Source organism: Manis javanica, chromosome 3 (genome assembly GCF_040802235.1).
Source record: "Manis javanica isolate MJ-LG chromosome 3, MJ_LKY, whole genome shotgun sequence".
In the NCBI taxonomy this organism is placed as follows: Eukaryota; Metazoa; Chordata; class Mammalia; order Pholidota; family Manidae; genus Manis; species Manis javanica.
This window is the reverse complement of record NC_133158.1, coordinates 115,863,534-115,886,692: the sequence shown is the minus strand read 5'-3', so window position 1 is coordinate 115,886,692 and position 23,159 is coordinate 115,863,534. Positions and strand designations below refer to the sequence as shown.

General features: G+C 35.3%; 1 protein-coding gene across 4 annotated transcripts in view; it reads right to left on the bottom strand.

Moving 5' to 3' along the window:
- Positions 1-1,063: 1,063 nt before the first annotated feature.
- FGF12 (fibroblast growth factor 12) overlaps positions 1,064-23,159 on the bottom strand; it is a 536,490-nt gene continuing 514,394 nt past the window's right edge. For all 4 annotated transcript variants that reach the window (XM_037024241.2, XM_017672439.3, XM_037024243.2 and 1 more), the window contains 2 exons: positions 13,820-14,018; positions 1,064-3,108 (listed from right to left, as the gene is read on the bottom strand). In XM_037024241.2, the coding sequence (XP_036880136.1) occupies positions 2,990-3,108; positions 13,820-14,018 (318 nt within the window). In that variant the 3' untranslated portion in view covers positions 1,064-2,989. The remainder of the gene's footprint in view (positions 3,109-13,819; positions 14,019-23,159) is intronic.

Below are 23,159 nucleotides of genomic sequence, written 5' to 3'. Positions count from 1 at the left end.
AGAATTCTGTTTTCCTTCTTAATTCCACTGATTTTGAAACATGTTACAATAAGGACTCTTAGAATAAACATGTCTTAACTTATATGTACATAGTCAATTACAAAGCTTTACTAAAAGTCATGTTTTTCCTGAGAATATCCCAATGAATTTTTTTTAAAAAAAGCTTATTTCACTTATAGGAGAACAAGTGATGGATGAACTGAGACCCAGAAATTGGAATGATGAAAATCAAACTAGTGGATCCTTTTACTTGGAATAAACCTGAATAACAAATTATTGAAACTGGCTTGTATTTTTGAAGGAAATAGGATTACTTATATGTTTATATTTGTTAATTTTATTAAAACCTAGACAGTGAGTATTGATTTTTTCTAGTAAAGGTTTTATGTACTTAAAAAGTAAGCAGCAGTTAAACAAACGTTCACCCTGTGCTCTAAAACACAGCTTTTTCAGGTTAATGCATCAAAGAAATATGAGGTTTCCAATTTAGCTTCTAAAATTAATTGTAAATATGGCAAAGGTAATTTCCAAAAACATTTTACTGTGGTGTACATTTGCTTAAATGATATGGAGAAAAACAATACACAAATTTGGGCGGCTAGAACTCTTGTTTCTTAAATGCTATTAGGAAAAAGACAAATGTGAGTCTAGATAATAAATGACGGACAGACACTGAAAAGATGAAGAATTCTGTTGCAGATTCACATCTCTCTTATATTTAACCAGGTTAGATGTGCTTTGTCATGAAATCATCAGTGCAATCGATAACAATTTGTGAAATGGTATATGTGTCACGGATGAGTCTGGCGTGTGTATGTGGCATGTGTATGTGTGTGTGTATATGAGTTTCACCACAAAAATCTCAGGTCATTTCATGCTAAATGAGCCTACAACCCATTTTGTGGAAGCCTCTTTTTTATCTTTACAAAGAAAACAAGGTTTTGTGCTTGGGATTTGTTTGGTCCTGGAAGTGACAGGTGCGTTTATAATCAAGTTGAATCAAGAGTGACAAGGAGAAAAAAATAGATTTGTATATTTTTTTACAAGGATGTTCTTTTCTTAGAATAGCAACATTCCTTTTCTTTTAAATTTAAAAGTCTTTGTTACTTTCTAAATATTCTAGTTAAGCAAACATCTCTTGCAAATATTTTGTCTAGATGCATAACTTTTACTCTTGCAACTGATTAGTCAAAGTACTCCATTTCATTTTCTGCTAACCTCCTGATAACAAAAATAGAATACTTGGTGAAGGACACCAACCACTACTGAAGAATAATGATTGTGTAGAGTGAGAAAAACTACACTGACTTTGAAGAGTACAGCAACCAGTGGCAAGATCATTGAAGTGAGGGCCAAGAGCTTCTGCAAAGTGTATATATCTTAGGGAGTCATATTTGGAACAATACATGCTGGACAGTAGAGCTATAGGAGAAGTAACATGCTAAGTCTTCTCATTGATAATATCCATAAATCTGCATACATTTTTTAACATTCTGTTTTATTTTGTTTTAATTTGGATGTCTCTACACCATTCCTGATTTGTAAAACTAAGTATATCTATTTCTTCCAAGGCAAATGTATAATGTTCATTTCTTTCCTTGTAGTTTTCTAATACTTTACCCTGCCTAATTGTGCATTTGCCTAGTCTTTACACTGAGTTTTTGTTTTTCTTGAGTACTTTAAGCTGCTCACACAACCTTGTATACTGGGGCGATAGCGGTTAATTCCATATTGTTTCTTTATGCCCCTTGTAAATTCAGCATATTCCAAGTTCCTCTCTCTGTTCTAAGAGACAGACTTATTGTTCAACTGACTGACAAGTGAGTTTATACAGCAACAAACAAGACATTAGCTTCGTAAGACAGTAAGTTAGGAATTTCACAGCCATCCCAGTTTCTTGGCAGAGTCTGGAATATGCTATACACATAAAACTCAGGTAAAGCACCAAAGGCAAATGCAATTTTCTTTAACCAATTTCCTAGGACTTATTTCCTTATGTAAAACCCCTCATCCTTCCTTCCTGCCACAAGAGATGGTATAAAACTCCCCAAGAGAGCTAGACACATACCTACACTCTCAAAGGTGTGCTCAAGTACAAAATCTGACTAAATGGTAACAGAAGCATTACTGTCCATCACTGCCCACGCAGGACAGTGACAACTCCCAGAAGTTACTTTAGCCTTAGGGAATCACTTTTCTTCCTGAATGACTAAAAAAACGAGATCCTAGATTAATACCTTTGATAAAAATATGATATTCTCCTAGGAGAATCTGAACCTCTTTCTAAGAAGGAGTAAAATCAGCTAAACCCATGAGATTCAACATAAGACTGTGTTTTACATTAAAGCACTATTAAATAACCTCAAGAATAAAATTTCAAAGTTTTCTTGATGTTAAATGATTCCTGGCTTATACCTTACAGGCATTAGAAGAATCTGTAAGTCATACATATTCAATAGTCAATATCATGGTTAAAAAAAAAAAAGTCCAGAAACAAGGATGTCAGTTCCAGATGCCCAAAGGGGAAAAAAATTCAAAACAAACCACACATCCCAACATTATCCAGAACTTAAGCTATTTAGCGTATTACATTGATTTGTGAGTCCAAATCTTTAAAATCCTTCTCTTTTAAGGTAACAACTTTATTTCCAATCAATTATAGTTATGTCTTCATTATAATTAGCCCTCTATTAACAACAACACAGTTTATTTTAATATCTGTGGAGTCTTGATTTATTTTTTCCCCCTGCTTTTAAAACTGCTCTAATCTTTGTTCATGTGCATTTTCTACCACATTGCAACAGGCAAGCTTTGGTTAAAATTTCTTGTCCTACACAAAGGAAGATTTTGAGTGCGGAATCTTAGCCACTAGGTCCTGGGTCGCCCTTTTATTTTCCTTTCCTTGGGTGGATTTACTGGAAGGAAACGGGTCAAAGGGCAGGGGGAGAAAGGGAAGGAATGCGAGAGGGACAGAGGGAAGAGTTCTCAGCTATGCTGAATCCTGATTCACGACTTTGCCTCCATTCATGGTTGGTGTTCCAGAACTTTTCCTCGAACGCCCTTGTTTTTCTCCAATTTCATGCAGCGATGGCTCTCTGTACATACACACTGGAAGGGAAAATTACATCAATTACTTATTACAGTAGTGGACATCAGTTTGAATGTCCATCTCAAATTCTATTTTATCATATTCTTCACTGTCATCATGAGCTCTTCTCCCGACTGTGAAAAAATGTTTTAACTTGATAACATACTTAGTGGTTACACGTGGCTCTCTTCCAGTTCTATCAGTCACAACCTTTTAAGGCTTCGTGAACTGCAGGCCTATGAGTGGTTTCTGTTCTCTTATAGATAAGGTTTGAGTCTTTACTGCCTACTTACCTACATAACAGGATTTCCTCTAGAGTTAGAGGATACACTGGTAGTATAAGGATAGAAATAGATACTTTGTTTTTTAGTCTTCAATTTAGTTTGGGTAGGAAATAAAATCCTTACCTGCTGCCTAGTCTTTACATTACTACAAGAAATATGACATTGTTGTATTAGATTGAGTTTAAACAAAGAGTTTAATCTTATGGACACCAAGTTATGAATGTACAGGGAAATCTATTCATTCACTATCTTTATCTAGGAATAGTCTATGTTGATAAGACAGGAATACAGCCAGTCAGATTAGTCAAGAAGAATCAGTCAAACTGAATACCTCTTCATGGACCCAGAAGAAATGGTTGGCAGCATTTGAAACTTTAATGAGTGGTCTGATGCCTTGCAAATGCAGTCTTAATAACAAACCTAGCTGAAGCACCACTATCAGTCAGACTTGTTGCTTATTTAATATATACAATATCTAATATACTCCAAGTACCGTGATTCTGACTGCAGTCGCAAGGCGGGGTCCACCCGGTCAAGCTAACCGACATTGTGAGAGGGGTCATTCTCTTGTTTTGTGGGAACCTTAGTTTAGCACTTAAAAAGACTGAACAACAAATGACAAATCAAGAATTACCAATTCCACATGTGAGAATCACATACACTTTACTGCAGTAAAAATTAATCACAATTTATACAGCTACTAGTACTAGAGTTTGGAGTTCTGGTTTGATTTCCAATCACATGCCATGAAGCCATCAGGGGAAACCTTTGAGAAATATGTCTAGAGAACTGTGTCGGTTCTGATCTTCAATACTTACATAAATTCTCTTAACTCCTAAAGTGTGCTTCTCAAGTCATTCCCATCCCATGCAAGTTAAGTTTTTCTCTTTTTAATAATCAGGTCCTTCGTGGTACCTAAGTATCTTCAATGTACGCCCATCTCTTGAAGTAGTTCAAAGTACAATGAGATTTAAGAAAGGGGCTTTTCTATGACTTGATGTTACAGTATGCTATTATTTCATTAGGAATAGATTTACTTTGCTTTAGGGGGCTCTACATTAAAAAAAATATCTTTGTTCTTGAATATTTTCTTATTGCACCCTCTGTTTTATGCATACTGGCCCATTACATCTCTAAGAGCAGTTTGATATTCTAACTCTTTTCATGAGGAGTAATTTCTAAACTGAGAATAAAGAACAAAACAACAAAAAAGCCAACTCCCTATTTTTCTTATTCTCCCATCTCTCTAATCCTGTTTTACCAGAAACTCACTGCCCATATAACAATTGCAAACAAGTCCTCTGATTTAGGCAACTTGGATGTTACTATCTAACCATAATCATAGCTAATATTAATTGAGCACTTACTATCTGCACTTTCTACACACTAAGATTATTTTAAATGACCCTGAGAGGTAGATACTTTTATTGGTCCCTTTTGCAGGGACCTTGTGTGCTACATTTGTGATACAGATTTTATGTTCAGTGGACATGATTTAGTTATTAGCTAGCATTTGGTATGGAATTGATTTCTGTGTTTCCTTCTGATTTTGTTTACATTATTTTTCCAACACATTTTCAAGAATTTTGGGTGTCCTGATGATGCAATACTTGAATGATAATAACATTACTTCTCTTTCATCTGGCTCTTCTGTTCTTGATCACATTGCTTTTCCTCTTTCCTCTTTAAAGGAGGAAAAAAATTACTTGCTTTATTTCATCCAACAGGATATTTTTTAGATAAACATCATCTTTCCTCTACACATGTGGTACCATAATAGTTTTAGATAAATAGTGAAAGGTGATAATGTTCTGAAAATGGAAGCACTTCCCTTTGGTTCTTTAGTATCCTTTCTTCAAATCAGGTTTTCTTCCTATTTTCCCTCTATTCTGATACATGTTTCAATTTCTTCCTCTTCTACCCTTTCCCCTCTCCCCACCTCTTCTTCTTCTACTGGATGTTTCTTTTTCTCATGACTTTTCTTGATCTGTAGTATCTTGACACGGAAGGATTCACCCCAGCTTCCAGAATAAAAATGAAGGAGAAAGATTTGAGGAGAGATTATTCTTCCTCATGTGCAGACACAGGGCAAGCTCAGGTTTCTAGTAAAGCAGCCCAAGTCATGCATCACTTTAAGACACACATTCACTAGGAATCGCTAGTTCAACCCTTTAATGTGAGCAGAACATGCCTGTATGGTGAACAGTAATCACTCGGTGACTCCCCCTAAGTCATTTTCACAGCTGCCTAAAATACACTGGCTGTATTTCCATAAAAAGCTCTGCAGTCCTAGTATCACTAATAAAATGCTACATTTGGTCATAACATGGCCATAAGCTACCAACTTTGTAATAATATATGGCATTTTTTGTTTTATTTTCATATGCAAGATTGTGCTATGAGAAAAGAGAAATATATCAGTGGACTTTGAAGTCTCATTAAAAATAAAATCCATCCTCTCTTTGTAAGATTAGGTATGGGTCTTTCCAGGGCAGGCTTTCCATTTGGTATTTTTCTGATATATTATTTTCACTGTCATCTCTGTCACAAACGCAGTTATCAGCATATACAGGCATTCCTAGCCATGATAATAGCTCAAATTCCCTATTTGTCACTTTTGACACTCAACTATCACTTTTATGTTAGTTATCAGAAATTTCTCTTAGAAAACTTAAACAAAAATAAGGCCACTACTACAAGTAGGAAAAAAGTGAAATCTCAGAAATTGCTGTCACTTATAAATCTGACAACTCTAATAAACAAGGCACCAGGCACCATCCTACAGTACTCTCCTCTGCAGCAGCATTGTCCACCTAATCATAGCTAATATTAATTGAGCACTTACTAAATATCTGCACTTTTCATATACTGAGATGATTTTAAGTGACCCCAAAGGGTAGACACTTTCAGTGGTCCTTTTTTGCAGTCATGGCAAATGAAGACCAACAACGGTAATTTGTTCAAAGTAGTACCCTGATTCAGGGCAGAATCAGAATCCGAGCGCAGGTGTGCCTGACTCCAGGGCTCCTGCTCTGAGCTTGTCATCAGAGAGTTTAATGTGTCTGGAGAAAAACATAAAACTTTATTGACTAGTCTCAAGACAAAATATCGACCATAACCTTAGCACGTTGTGGAATCCTACTACATTTCTCTATCCAATCTCCTCTCCCATTCTTCCCAAGTGACTAGTCTGTTCTTGCTCTTTCCTCCTCAAACTTCCAGCACCACCCCTCAAACCCTCCTCGGGCTCAGGTAGTAAGTGCTTGCTTTTTACTCTTTTCTTTCCTCTTTTCTAATTCTGTCTTCCAAATGGGGCAGTATAACTCCAGTTTCTGATAAAGCTCATAAATGACACTATAAAAGAACCCCCATCCTGTATCAGTTTCCATAAAAGAAGAATGAAATATGACTCATCTTTTACTACTACCAATTTAATTGAATTTTCCTTGGCCCTCTCTAATTTCCAAGAAGTGGAAAGGTTAGATTGCTCTGTGAGTTAATGTACCATTAAAGATATTTAATTGTCTTAATAGCAGATCATGGAAGGGTGTGAGCAATTAACATGAAGCAATTTCACACCTTAATTAATGTCACATGGAATTCCTTTGGAGCTGTAGGAGAATTTGAGGTGCTGGTTCAGCAGCCATGTATTATTGCCAAACGAATGCACCCAGTGTGCTGGAAGTATTTATTATAAAGAGTTAAGAGACTTTGTGAGCAAAAAGTTCTCTTATCTTCATTTATAAAAAGATCAGAAGTAACATTTGTGTGCAAAGGACAGAGAGATGTGGGAGGATAATGTGTCTGGGAAAGGTAGAAGAGTTTAGAATTAAAGACGAAATTCGAAGCCAGGATAAAGCTGCTGTGAGTGAGCTGCCTCGGGCTGGAGGAAGAAGGTGTCACAGGCTGACAGAGATCCACACGACAGAGATTGAGAGTTGCAGCCATTCTCTGTTCTGTAATCAAAATAACCAGGGGCATCAGATGTACTTTTTGCTCCATCTTTCTGTTTTTGACTTTTAGTAGGGTTGGGTCCAAAAGAGGACTTTGGAAGACAACTATTTAGTTCTCTTTCCAGTTAGTTAAAATAAAAGTACCATCCCTAGTATCCTCCCTATTGGAGCATTATGATGTCCAGATTCCTGATCTGTTCAGTTCCTTGGTATCTCATTATCTAGCTTTGGAAGAGATTATTTTCCCTAAATTCAATTTTTGTTGTCTCTAATCCTTTATCCAATACCACACCTCACAGCATTTCTCCAGTACATAACTCAGTGACACAGAGACCGGTTTCCAAGGGAAAATGGAAAAGACACTTTGCACTGATCTGACAGACTTAAGAAATCCAACTTTCATACAGTGTCGAATCTTCACATTATTCCTATGAAACAGATGCTATTTATAATCTTCATCTTTAGGGATGATTGATGTTGAAGAAGGTAAATTATTTTCTCAAAATTACACAGCAAATCATTGGCAGAATTTGTGTCAGAAGAATGACATTTATTTCTCCTTGGTTAATTCCTTTCTATTAGGTTACCACTTCTCCATGATCAGGGTAGTACAATAACTGGTATTACCTCTAGTAATTCCATATAATAATTTAACCCAGAACTCAAGGGCAACCATATGAATAGCAATAGGAAATGTAAAAATGTAACACGTTTCATGTTTTTGATTCCATGGTACCAGAGTGACAACTTACTTTTTATTAGATTAAGTTTAGCTCAGTATACTGATAACAATGATTTGAATAAATGTAAATAATTAATTGCCTAAGGTCAGATTTGACCAAAATAAGCCTAGAAACACCAAATTCAATTTAGAACACTGAGTCTCAAACCAGGTTGCCATCAGAGTCACTTGGACAATAAAATCAGAACATTTTAGAAATTTGATCTGAGAATTTGTTGCTCTTAAAAATACAGATGGTTCTGAGGCTGATGTTTAGGAAACACTGATGTACATTATACTGTTGGGACATAAATCAGCTTCTACTAGCTTAAAGCAACGGTTCTAACAGGGAAAATGGACCATTTGTAACCCCCTCACAGGTGTGTATGTATGTTTGATGTGAAGATATGTTAGTTTTATCTACCCACTAGAAAATAAATTGGTGAAAATTGGTAAATGTTCCAAGTTTAATATTTCTGTAGCAATGGACCTCAATTGATATTTACTAATTTTACTTTAGAAACGTTTCTCTCCCCAGAATTAAGTTCTTGAAAATTAAATTTTTACAAGTGCACACATTTTTTTCAGGGGGAAGGAATGGGTGTTTGAACAGCCAACCACCTGCAGGAGCTGAGTAATGAGCTTCTTGAAGGAGGAGGGAGGAGAAAAGGAGGAGATAGTATCTTGTTCTTTGTTAAAGAGTGTCTGGCTGCTGTATTTGAAGCTAAAGGGGGAGGTCACCACCAAGACAACTTAAGTCTGGGGGAGTTACCTATCTGTGGTGGGAACAATGCTCTGAAAGGGCAAAACTGGGAACTGTGAAGCCTGCACCGTTGTCTTATATTCCAGGGGAGGGGACTCGTGGAAGTAAAGGTTGATATGCAGTGCACATAGTAATGGGTTTAAATACCAAGTCCATCCATCTGCCTGAATAGATGCCCTTGCAACCCCTCATTAACACCTCCTGTGTTCTAAACACAGGATGGAGGATGGAGAATGAGGCTGTGAAGAAAAAGTGGCTGGTAGTTAATTATTATCATGCAATCAGTGCAGGCCTTAAAGGTCTTCAAACTGACAGAGCTTAATTTTGGGAATCCTGACATTCGAAATGGTATCACCATCAGGACTGGGGAGAAGCCAGCACTATCTGAAAAGCAAAACAAAAACAAAGCAAACCTTCTCTGACTTTTTTGCATAAGGGGCCAGTTCCCTTCACAGGGGAGGGAGGCATTTATGTCTGTAGTACTGGACTCTGTTGGTAACAGTAATGGGTGGCTTACAGGTTTACAAAAATTCCTTTAAAAACTAAAAATAATTAATAATCTTTTTGGTTAACCAGCAACCTGGCTAAACTCTTATGAAGCTAGCAATTTCTTTCTTTTCCAAAAATGTCTTCTAGTTATGTGCTTTATACGTGGCCTATGGAAAAAAAAATATCAAAAACTTCACGGCTAAAATACCTTTCATCCTATCCCTCTCAAAAAAAAAAATCACAATTCACTCATTATGTGAACAGCTCATAAAGTTGTATTCTGTTCATTCAAAAACTTAATGAAGGAAATGTGTTCAGATTCATTTAATATGTAAATCCTATCCTAATCTAGGAAGGAACATGGTTTTACAATAAAGAACTTATAAAAACTGTGTGAAATGGCACTGTCAAAGAACTTTAGGAATCACCAGGTCTAAATTGTTCTTTAACCAAGTAGGAAATAAAGCCTATTAAAATTAATCAGAAAAGAATGATGTATTCTTACCTAGTTTCTTGCCTTGTTTACACATAGCATTCCCTAACCTATCTGATCATCTACCAATAGAAACTTATTTCATCATATCATGCATACCTATCTCAGTTCTGCATGGTTAAGAACTAGTTTACTCTTCAGGTTGCATCATGATGTAACATTTCTACTTTGCTAAAACTGATCTTTCTGAGTATTAGCATAGCCACAGGCTTACTTCAGAGCAAGGGCAGTCCAACGTAGGGGTTAGGTGCATAGCCACTGGCACTAGGCTTCTTACACTGCAGTCTCAGGTCTCTATCTGTGATCTTGGACAGATTATTTAATTACTTCAAATATTAATTTCCTCATCTACAACATGAAAATAACAACATAGGGTTGTTCTGAGGTTTAACAAAGATAATGTGTGCAACCTTCCTAGCAAATGATAAATTGAAAAATTGTATATAGAAGTAGTAAGACTAGTAATAGAGTAATGATAGTGGTAACAAGAGTAGTTTTGGGATCCTGGCAGGGAGAAAGAAGGTCTCACTGCAGAGTAGGATAATGCCTAATAAAGCCTTAAGTGTACATACCTTTGACAATAAGGGTAACCTGTAAAAATCATTTAATAACAAAAAATATAACTGCATGCAGAATTATTGGGGATCACAAAGTAATAGCAAGGTGCAAATGAGGTGTATGAGGACTGACCAGTTTCATGTGTATCAGTTGCAATAAAAGAACATGAATCTGAAATGGCCCCTATATCTAAAAAGAAGTCTATTTTAGATTTAAAAAAGGAAAGAAGCAATTAGGAGGCATTTATCCTAGAGCATTTACTAAGGTCCTACTATGCTACATTGAGATCACATCTCAGATCTAAAACTAGCCAATCATACCAGTCTCTACAGAGATTAAGTACTATATTGCTCAAGTCAGAATACCTTGGTTTGAATTCTGCCTCTGCCACTTACAAGCTGTGTGATTTGGGACAAATTAATGTCTCTGTGCTCCATTTTCCACATTTATAAAATGGGGAGAATACTAATCTACTTCATAGAAATGGAATGAAAGAAAATAAGAGAGGCTATAATTGAAATATGCTCAGCACAATACCTGTACAAAATAGGCAGTTATAAAACTGTTGGCTAGTGTTGTTTTAAAAAGCGAACCCCCTAAAACAAAAGGCAAAGACGTTTCTGGGGAATTAAAAGGTCTTTGGTCTGAAACCAATTAAGTTTTGTTTTCATCTTTGGAAGAGAGTCTCATCATATTCTAAATACTTCACACACAGGTTTTCATTTCCATAATCTAAAGTTAGACAAAGAGCCTTGGAAGTAAATCCAAGTATAAGTGAATCTGATTCACAATGCACTTAATTTTTTTTTCCAAAACAAAACGAAAATCATTCTAAAGCATCAGTAAAAACAAGAAATAAAAACAAAACCATCAACCAAAAGCTGCCAGCGAGACATCTAAGGAAATCAGAGCTATTCTGAAGTTGAGACGATGGTTGGGCTAAAGAAGCTCTACATTGTCTCAGTCCCATTCTACCGTTTTCCCAAAATAACTGAAAATTTATTTGGTATTTAGCCATGCAGAAGAAAGACTACATTCCTAGACTACTCTGCATAGAAGTGTGCCCACCTTACTGGGCTGGGGGATGTGGTATCAAACGGCAGCTAGTGGGGATGATCTTGCCCACAATACTGACCCTGGTTCGCCTCCACCTGTTTCGTGCCTTCCTGGGCCCCATGACTGCAGTGAGGGTGCTGGTGGGCTCACGAGGATGGTGGCAGACCAGGGGCTGCTATGCCCAGCTTTGCTCATGGTGCAGTGCACAGGCACACAGCACACTACTGAGAGTGGCACTCAGGTAAGCAGCCCCTAGACAGCAGGTTTCCAGATTTGGTTTGGGAACAAATAAAACTTTGTATAATTAAACTGCTCTTAACATGGGTTTTGTGTTATATCAGCCAAACCTAATTCTAGCACATACAACTAGGAATGTCTAGTTGCCTCTTTCCACACTGGCATTAAAGTGCAGCAATAAATGTAGAATTAAGGCATCTCTGGAACCAGGAACATGGTCATATGGACCCAAAAGGAACCTGACTAGCCAAAGTGCAGATAGCAGTCATGATTAGCGGTATTTATTTTTTTTGTTTTTTGTTTTTGTGAGGGGGCAGAGGTAAGTATGGAATGCATTATTCATAAAAAGAATAAAAATGCACATGGACTTTTTTCCTTGTCCTTTATGCTTTTCTAAATTTTCCAAAAATTGTTAAAGGGCATATACTACTTTTATTACAATAAAAACTCAAACACATAAAAATGATGCAATAGTATTAATAATTAACTCTTCCACACCTAGCATATTCTTGTCTGCCTAATCCTCATCCCTCATCTCAAATGGTCTGAACCTGGGCTAGCCTGGAAGGTATGTTTAAGTAAGCAGTTTTTCAACATATTCCACCTTTGGTGGAAGTGATAGCTTTTTTCCTAAATTCCAATATGACTTACAGCAATGTGTAATATATCACTTTGTACATTATACTATTGTCATTCATAAACATATTTCATATCTCCAAGAATATTACGAAGTCATCTAGAGTATATAGCTCTTCTTTGTCTTTATGCTAACCATTCATTAATTCACACATTCACTTATTCAATTGACAACTGATTAGGTAACATCTCTCTCTGATATGCCAGATAATTATACAAAACACAAGGAGATACAAGGAAAAATAAAGCATATTATGTGCACCCAAAAAGTAAGAGGACAGAGTGGAAAATAGGTAAATTTAATACAATATGATAATTTCTAGGGGAGAGAAATGTATCCAATAATAAGGTGACAGCATATTTGATTCTACATGAAGGAAATTAAGGAAGACCTTGCAGAAATATTGACTCTTGAATTCATTCTTTACAAGAACTAACAGGCATTTTCCAGGCACATGAGTGGATGGAAACTGTGGGGCAAAGAGGATAAAACAAATGACAAGAGGTCTCAAACAGTTAAAATATATTACAAGAAGGAAAAGTTCAGTTTTATGTGGTTAATAGCACAGGGTCGGGGGGGGAGCCTTGAGAGGGACTAGGAGCTCTGAATGTCACATTTCCCCCTACGTTAACAAATGTCTGTTGACTATTATGGTCACTATACCCTGCAGCAGGCATTGTGTCCCTACACTGGTTGACCTGACCCCACCTTATAGACACTGAGGCTAAATCACAGAATTGCTGTACATTGCCTCAATTTTCTCATTTCCTCAAAGAAGCTGAACTAATGTTTTCAGTGATTATAATGTGACTTTTAGAGAATTTTACATTGATAAATATCCAGACCACTGCTGCTTTCTCAGCCTGTATTAAAAAGCTTGACCGCATACAGTAAATGTGGTCACCTCAGTGTTACATTTTCATCCTACCTAAGGAACAAATTGACAAAAACGGGTTTGTTCAGCATAAAATTATTCTGCTGACCAATTTGAAATAAGTGAACATTATATTGAATGATCAAGGGAGAAGTTATAGGTTCATTGAGGATAAAATTTAATACTATAAAATATTTATTAATCACAGTAAATAGCATACTAGTTTTTCTTTAAAAATACAAAGAAAAATTAATACATCATACTGCTAGATTTGCTCACAAAGATGTAGAGATCAGGATATAAATATATTTCTATAAGCTTTTTGCAAACCTTAAAGGTCTGCTATGTGTTATTGGTTTTTCAAGAGGATAGGCTGAGAAATTAAATCATGTTCAACAGAGAAGGAAATTACATTCCAACTGGTAACTATCACTATTTTTCTACTTTCAGGAATTTTCTAGCTTCTATAGTGAAGCAGTTTTTTTTCATAAATGCCAAATATTTGTAATAGAATTTCTTTGCCTTTTGACAGAAAGAGGTACTATTACATTGTCTGACTTTGTTCTGATCTGTTGTAGTTCAAGTAAACTCTACTAAGCAAAGGGACAAGGAGAATTGGCATCAACATACAGATCGGAGCTTAAAGAAAAGAAGTTCATATCATACCTTCAATAGGTTTTGGTACAAAATGTGATGAGGGCTTGGTTTTCTTCACTCTGTTCCCTTTCATAATTTGACCTTCCTTATTGAGTCCCAGAAACCACGCTCGGCCTGATTCTTGCTGACGGTACAGTGTGGAAGAATAAATCACATAGTAGTTTTCAAACACAGATTCTTTAAATTTGCACTCTGGAGTGAACACATCCTGCAGAAAAAGAAAAAAAGTATAGACAAAGAAAGAAAGGATTTGAAAATGAATCAGCAAATGTTTTAAACCAATGAGCCCCAAATACAGGTCTTCTGGTAAGAACAAATGTGAGGCAATTGCATACAATTTCTATTATCACTTGGTTAGAAAGATTCATCATACAAAATCAAGAAACAAGATTTCCTTTCTTGTTTAACAACTTATACTCCACAGAACACAACTGCTCAGGCTTGAATCACTCATTGGGCTAATATTTTAAGACTGTGCCCAGGTACAAACTCTGATCCCAATAAAATGGTTTGTAAGTTTAAGAGATTGGCCATTATGCATTTTAGTGGACCTTGGCATATAGAAGGTATCTCTGGGAATCAAAATCAAACACAAGCACAGCTACACAGGCTCACTGGATGTTCAGAAGGGATTATCCTGTATGTATACAAGTCTGTTACCACCAAGTATGTTCCACAGAGTCCCCAGAACCTCTTGCTTAATGTTAGTAACTTCCCCTTTAATTTCTTTGAAACTTTTTTTAACTTATAATCAAAATCTCAGGTAAAAATACCCAGGACTAAGAAGGAGAAAAAATATTACCATTACACTGTATGATTTTTCAATGAAACAGAATGTTTTAGTTCAAGAAAGAAATTTAAGAATCTTCAGCTTTAACTTCATCATTTGATAAGTAAAACAAGCAAAAGGTTATATGATTAATTCAAGTTACATTAAAAGAAAACAAACAAAACCACATCAATACCAGAACTCACATTTATTACTTTACAGTCACTGCCTGGTAAGCTCATGTTTGCTGCCTGACTCTTGTTTAGTGGCATACAATGAGTTTCTAATCAATCCAATAAAGTCAAATCTTAATGTTTTAAATGAACTAAATGTATTTCACATGAATAAGAAAATCTCCCCCTTCAGAGATCAGCAGAAGAAAAACAAATGTGATAACATCTTCTTCAGCTACAATAAGAACTGTACATGCAAAGATATTCACAGTCACTGTGTCTCCTCTATACAGTGAAAGAATCTCTTCCTTGTAACTCTTCCAATGCAAGATGATACAATGCAGTTACATGTAGAGTTAAGTTACTGGGGAATGTGAGACTAAAGCTGGCTGAAACCATTTTACTTGTTGATACTCCAAGACTAATCCCCAGCCTCACTTGCAGAGAGCTACAATAATACACTGCTAGTAGGAATGTAAATAATGCAGCAGTTGTAGAAAATAGTTTGGCAGTTCTGCAAAGCCTAAACATACAGTTGCCATATGATTCAGCAATTCTACTTCTAGGTGTATACCTAGAAGAAATGAAAACCTATGTCCACACAGAAACTTGCACACAGATGTTCACAGAAGTATTATTCATAATGTGGAAATAATTCAAACATCTATCAATGGCTGAATGTATAAACAAATTCTGCTTATATATATAAGTGGACTATTATTCGGGCATGAAAAAGAATGCAGTATTGATTCATGTAACAACACAGATGAATCTCAAAAATATGCTAAATGATAGAGGCCAGATACAATAGGCCACATATAAATGATTCCATTTAACCAAGCCTGTTTTTTGATGCCACACTGAATCAAGGTAAGCCATCATAAAAAACTACATCTGCCAGTCTACTAGGTATAATTACTATGCTGTCTTCTATACATGAGAAAAATGACTGTTTTATTTAATAAATGGTGGACTCCTAGGTTTCTGTTTAGTTTCACAATTATTTAGTTTCCTCCTCAAACACGAAAGATCTGGGATATTAGGCAGGGGCTGAAGTCCTGGGGGCCTGGACCAGGAATAGCATTAATTGGATTGGGCCTTGAATTTCTGAGTTGCAAATGGGGATCCCATATACATGCTGAGTAGCATCCAGGTCCTACTCAGAAATGAAAAGTCAAGTGGAGCATCCCATTTCATAGCATTGCAGAGGTGCTAGGCAGAATCAGAATCCTGAAATAAGGCAACTAATAATACCTAGCTAGAACAAAACATTTCAAAAGGAAAAAATAGCAGATGCTTAGTAGAGGCACTTCCGTGGGATATAGGGAGCCTCCTAGAAATGGGAAAGGAAACCTTAAGAACCCTGGGCCAGCTTGGACATTCATTCAAAGAGTAACAATTACAATTATCTACACAATCTTAATTTTAATATGGAGTTGAGCATCAAAGAATTTACAAATACTTGCTATTATCACTCTTTTTAGCATAGTGAGAAATCAAGAGTCCTTAATTTGCAGTAAGGAAGACCAGGTTTTGCTTCAGATCTATACTAGCTATGGACTTTGGGTAAGTAGTTAAACTTCTTTTGAGCTTCAGATTTTCAACTAAATTGAATTATCTTAAGGAAAACAAGATGATGGATATGGAAGCACATTATGAACTTTTAGAATTAACAAAAACTCCAACTCATTATTAATCTTAAGTTTTTTTCTTACAGCAAGAAAATTACAATAAATCATGTAAATCGATACTTAATTTTGTGTTTTTGTCATTGATGTTTATATCTGCTTCAATATCTAGGGCCCCATGACGTAAATTAAACTTCATCCTACACAGATTGTTTTTTCTATAGCTCAAACAAATTACACATATACATATACATGTTTTAAAAAATCATGTAACACTTTTGGCAAAGACTTGGGCAATCATATATATCCTTGGAGGTTCTGAGGTTATAAAAACTGTGTTTAAAATTACAATAAATCTAATGCATAAAGGTGACAGGCAGGCTTGGAGCCAAAAGTGATAAAATCCTAGACTATCTTAATCAAGTACACATAATGAAAGCAAAGTAAATAACTTGTATAATAAGGAGACTGTTTTTTTCCTTTTGAAAGACTAACCAGTGAGCATGTTGCATCTCATTAACTATATCTGTTTATATGTATAATCCTGTGTTCTCAGTTCAATGTAGATACAGAGCAAGCCACAGAATGTTTGTTGATGAAGTAGAATTTGCAGATATGTGAAATGCTAGGTATATTTTTCATATTTATCACTCTCAAATCTTTCCAAATCTGAGATTTGTTCAACTTAATCTTGATTTCAGTGGAATCTGAATATGGCTCGGTTTTCAAATTATTCTGAGTACTCATTTAACAACATGTGCACAATAATTTTTTCGTCATTGTTCCAGCATCGTGTCACCAATTCTTCATGGAGATGTCATTAGGTCACCAATTCCTTTTCACATTCTAAATACCTGTTCACAACAGCCTGAGCCTGGGAAGTTGAGAACACCCACCCATTTCAAATCAGAGGATGAGAGAGTGCTGCAACACCACCTAAGCCTACGGTGACAACCCAGGACCCCTACCAGGCCCTGCCCATCCATCTGATTCCAGTCTGTTTGCTCTAGAATTCTCTCTGATCCCCAGCTTCACAGTTTCACACTCTACCTTGATCTCTACCTTGATCCCTCCCTCATAGTGAACTTTTTCACGACTCCTCTCTGTGCTTAGATCCCCGATATCCTACACATTCTGGCTTCTTTCCTCCAGTCTCAAGGTCGGTTATTGCTCAGTATGAGACCTTTCTTCCTTGGCTAGCCTCTAGCTGTGCCAACCCTGGCCCTTCTCACCCCCACTTGAATAGCACTCTTCTTTAGATAAAAATATCATGAAGAACAAGGAGAAAGAAATTTAGGGATTTTGATGACTATATGGATAAAGGATTATATTTTTCATGACTGACTGTCATTGCCAACAGTGTTTTCATCTCATACTAATTCCTTGGCATGCCCACACTTCCTAGCCTTCCAATTGTACTTTATTCAGGTTATTCTCTCTACCTCTCTCTCCAATAGGACCATGACAAATGCTCTTCTCGGTCATTACAGGAAACTGTGAACCTTCCTTCATTCAGCTTCAAATAGCATTTGCTCTTTTGTTTTAGTATCTTCAGCGCTCTGCCTTGTATCAGGAGAATTTTTCTTGCTCTCTTCTACACACTGTGAGCTTTGACTCACAAAAACATTTTCCTCATCAGTGCTTATTAGGAAGCCCAGCACATTTAGCATTCAATTTATATTTTGTTGGAGTACATAATAAAAATATTTTAAGTTAAGGAAAGGGCAAAAACTGTAAGTCAGAAGTGAGTGACAGTACTGACTGTTTCTTTAGTTGTATATGATCTTGGATGTGTTGTTTAATTTTGATGACGTTTTGTTTTATCATCCATAAAGTGGGAACAAAAGTCCTCACATCAAAAATTTTGGCAAAGACACTTGTGATCTGCCTCCTTAGAAAATTTCAAGTATATAATACAACGCAGTTGGTCATAGTCACATCATCATACATTAGCTCTTCTGACCTTATTAATCTTGCATACATCCCCTCTGACCAATATCTCCCCATTTTCCCCTTCCCCAGTCCCTGGTAACTATCATTCTACTCTCTGCTTCTATGAGTTTGACTGTTTTAGATTCCATATAAAAGTAAGGTTAAGCAGTGTTTATCTTTCTGCATTTGGTTCAGTTCACTGAGCATGATGTCCACCAGGTTCACCCATGTTGTCACAAATGGCAGTATTTACTTCTTTTTTAAGGTTGAGTAATATTCCAATATACGTATTACATTTTTTAAATCCATCATCCTCCAACAAACACTTAAGCTGTTTCCATATCTTGGCTATTGTGAATAATGCTGAAATGAACATCACAGTGCAGATATTCCTTCAAGATCCTAATTTCTTTTTCTTTGGATATATCCCCAAGTGGGATTCTACGCTGTAAGGTAGTGTTATTACCACACACAATAAGGTAGTATATAAGGTGATAGATATGTTAGTATGTTTGTGATTAATATTTTACAATGTATATATATATTAAATCATCAAGTCATGTACCTTAAATAGATACAATTCTTAATTGTCAACTATATCTCACTAAAGCTGGGAAAAAACCCATTGTGGTTTACATTCAAGCATAGCTAAAATGAGAGGATAGATAATGTCAACTGTTGAGAAGAATATGGAACAACTGGACCTCTCCTACATAACTGAGGGGAATAAATTGTTAAAACAACTTTGGAAAACTGTTTTGCAATATTTATAAATATAAGTACAGCCTATGATCCAGCAATGTGCAAATTATGTACTATGGCCACCTATGGTCATTGCAGCACTATTCATAATAGCTCCAAAGGGGAAACCACCGAATGACCAATAGTAGAATGGATATGCAATATACTCCAACAATAAGGTACTACAGAGCAGTGACTATAAGCAACAATATGATTTTCACCAACATAATGTTGAGCACAAGGAGTCAAGCAACAACAAAAAGACAGCTATATACTATATAATACCATTTATATAAAGCTCAAAAGCAGATAAAACGAATCTATTATGACAGAACTCAGAATAGTGGTACCTTTGTTTAGGGAGGAAAGTTAGATTAAGTAAGGGGAGGACCTTGAGGTGCTGGTAATGATTTATTTTTTGAGCTTGGAGCTGGTTTCATGAGAGTGTCCACTTTATGAAACTTCACTGAATTCTATTATGATTTGCACATGCTATTTGTCAATAAAATCATCTATAGAAGGGTCAAAAATGTGGCAAAGATTAAGAAAATAACAAAAATTACTTCCCAAAGCCACTTTCTTTCAAAGTTAATTTGTTCCTACATAATTAGCTAACATATGATGCATGACAATTTTATACCAATAACAATCATTCATTTCATAGGTTGCGGACAATTTTTGTTCAAGATGAAAATATAACACTCTTGGATCATATTACTTGTTCAAAAAATGGTATTTTCCATTTCTCTCCATTCATTCTATTTCTCATTTTATTATTGCAGGCCATTATACAATGCACATGCTTACATATTTTATTTATAAATAGTGCTTGTAAAAGTGCTTAAGTTAAAACTAGCCATTAGCAAGTACCTATAATAATAATATCAAAACATAAAATGAACAGAATAAAAAAGAGAACTGCCCGCAACACATGGAAAAATGCACAATAAATATTTTCTGGAAAATCATTTGGATTCTCTAAATTTATTCTTGTTTATTCTCCATTAAAAAATTTCCAAATTGCCAAACCGACCTATGGCAAATAAATTAACCTCTCTGAACCTCAGCTTTCTCTACTGTAAACTGAAGACATGTTTACTACATATTCAAGATCAAATTATACAGCATATGTTCAAGCTCTTTGATATAAAAACCTACATGATTATTTGAGGTGTATCTTATATAGTAGACTTTGACATCATAATTTTGAAAGTTTCTATACTTCAGAGTGACATCTGCTTGGAAGGCTTTTTTTTATTACTAAATAATGTTATGTAATTCACTCACAACCACTTTTGTTCCTCTGAGCTTTACTTGCAAAATGTATGCTTTCCAATTCAAGAAAGAATATGCAACTTTTATAATCCTAGAGTTAATATAATTAAGTGGTACTTTAATTACGATTTATCTTTATCTCATGCTTTGCAGATCCCCGTTTCCTTCTTACCGTTCCGTCTGTAATAATCCGTGGGATGAAGGTGCCATGAATGAATGAACAAAACCATCGCACTGCTGCCACCAGTTTCCTTGCTGTTTCTCAAAAAACAAGCACGACCCATTTCAAGTCCTTACAATTTATGTCTTTATTCTTAAAAACCTCTTCAATAACATCTTAGCATGGTCTGACCTCTCATTTCATTCAGATCACTGCTCAAAGGTGACTATCTTAGAGACCTCCTTTGACTACATAATTTAGCAACTCCTTCATTTTCTAATCTTTCACTTTGCTTTTTTTCTTCAGAATTTAACCCTACCTGACAGTATGTTACAGAAAAATCTGTTTAAGCTTCATGAGGTAAGCTCCACGATTGCTATGTTCCCCTAGTATTCTCCACAGTTCTTGAAATTAAAAAAAATACAAAACTACTCCAACAAAATAATTTGGTATGAAGAGTTCATGAGACCTGAATTTTTATTCTTCTGTATCTTTAATTTGTATTCAAATGGGAAAATCACTTTCTTACAAGTTCCCTGTTCTCCTGAATGTAAATGTCTGTTGAACTAGGCAATCTCAAATAACCTCTTTTGACTAAAATCTTCTATGGCTTCATCTTACATATTAAATAATTAAATCATTTATTGAATTTTATTAAATAGTTAAGGAATTTCTTTGCATTTCTTCAATATCATTATTTAAAATAGTGTTTACCTACCAAAAATGGTGTTAATGTATTAAGAAGGCAAAATGTAAAAAGTAAGAGAAAATGTAATCAGAGAAAAATAAACCTTGCTATTATATAATAATCATGACTGATTCACCCTATGATATGCAAAACTTACTGATTTTTCAAATATGTGCTTCTTATTTTGATCTTTTCCTTTTCGATTAAAAACAAAAATCTAAACTCTTTTAAAGGTACAAATGCATCTTCCTTGTTTGCTGTGCAATCTTTTTATTGAGTTATATATCACTAAGAGAGAAATCAAAACCTTGCTGATTCTTGCAACACAATTTACATCCAACAACTCCAGGGATAGACAATTCCTTTGGTTATAACCCTTGAATATTTGGCTGTGAAGCTTCTGGTTTGCTAACTTTCTTTATGGCTTCAGATGTACAGGATTTGAAAATTCTTGATATATTAGCAGTTGCTTTGTTAACTGTGTGTCAGATATAATGATATTAAGTCAAGCAGGAGAACTATTGTTTTCCATCCTGACAAGAGGCAAAGCAAATGCCTGAATACATTATCTCAAATGAAACATTTTTAAAAAATTGGGTTGCCTTGACTAGAACAAAGTCTAATTGTATAACAACAACAAAAAAAATTGAACAAATATGGGAATCTTTACCTATATACATTTAAAATAATTTTTACTGGAAAATGAATGAGATAATTTCTCTAAAAATAAAGGTTCTTTGTTAACACATTCTTTGCAATACCTTACAAGGCAACAAGGTAAATTTATATCCTCATAAAATAACAAAAACTGTGGTGTATTAAAAACATAATTTTGGAGGCCCAGTATAGAACAGCTACGTCAGGAGGGACAGCTGAATGGAGACTCCAGAAGTTGTGCAGGACTAGGATATGATGGACTTTTAAACAAGCCAGAAAGGAGAGACCGCAATAAGCACATTGCACATTCCCTGGAGACCTCAGAAAGGCTGTGGTTTAATATAAGGACCACACCTATTCAAGGACCCCCATTTTCTGGACTAAAGACAGAAGCAAAATAGTCAAGACCTAAACACACAAACACACATATACAAATACAGCCTGATAAGATCAAGAAGATTTACTAATTATTTATTTAAATGCCAGGAACAAATACACACTCTTTATCAGAGGGTAATACCAATGTACTCTATGACATATCATACATATGTCCATCACACAATAAAAAATTACAAAACAGAGATACAAGCAAAGCAGCGTAACCCATAATCAGCCAAATAGACAATAGAATAGATCACAAGATGATCCAGAGGTTAGAATTAATAGACCAGGACTTTAAAACAGCCTCTGTAAATATTTTGTAAGACTAAAAGAAAAAGGAGGACATAATAATAAGAGAGAATAAGAAATATCAGCAGAAAAAATGAAAATGAGGGACAAAAAGAACCAAATGAAAATGTTAGAATTGAAAAAGGCAATATTTGAGGAAAAAAGGTACTGGATATCTCTATGGACAGACTGAGGACTGGCAAATGAAAGCACCAATGAACTTGGGACACAGGTTAATTAATATTATCCATGCTAAAATGCACAAATAAAGATTAAAAAAAACACACAAACTCAGTAATCTGTCAACAGTATCAAACAGTCTAAAATATGTGGAAAAAAAAGAAATAGAATAAAGCAGAAAAAAAATGAAAATAAAAAAGGTTAAAATTTGTCAAATATGGTAAAAAATTTCCTACAGATCCAGGTTGAAGAAGCTCAGCAAACTCCAAGCAGGACAAATACACACCAAAACTATACTTAGGCACTTATAATAAAACTTCTGAACAATAAAAATAAATTTTTAAAAATTTAAAATGAAACAGAGAAGGGAAAAAGACATATCAAACATAAGTGAACAATGGATGCTAGCAGACAATGGAATAAAGTCATTAAAGAACTAAAACAAAAACAAATTGAGTCCATAATTCTATATCCATA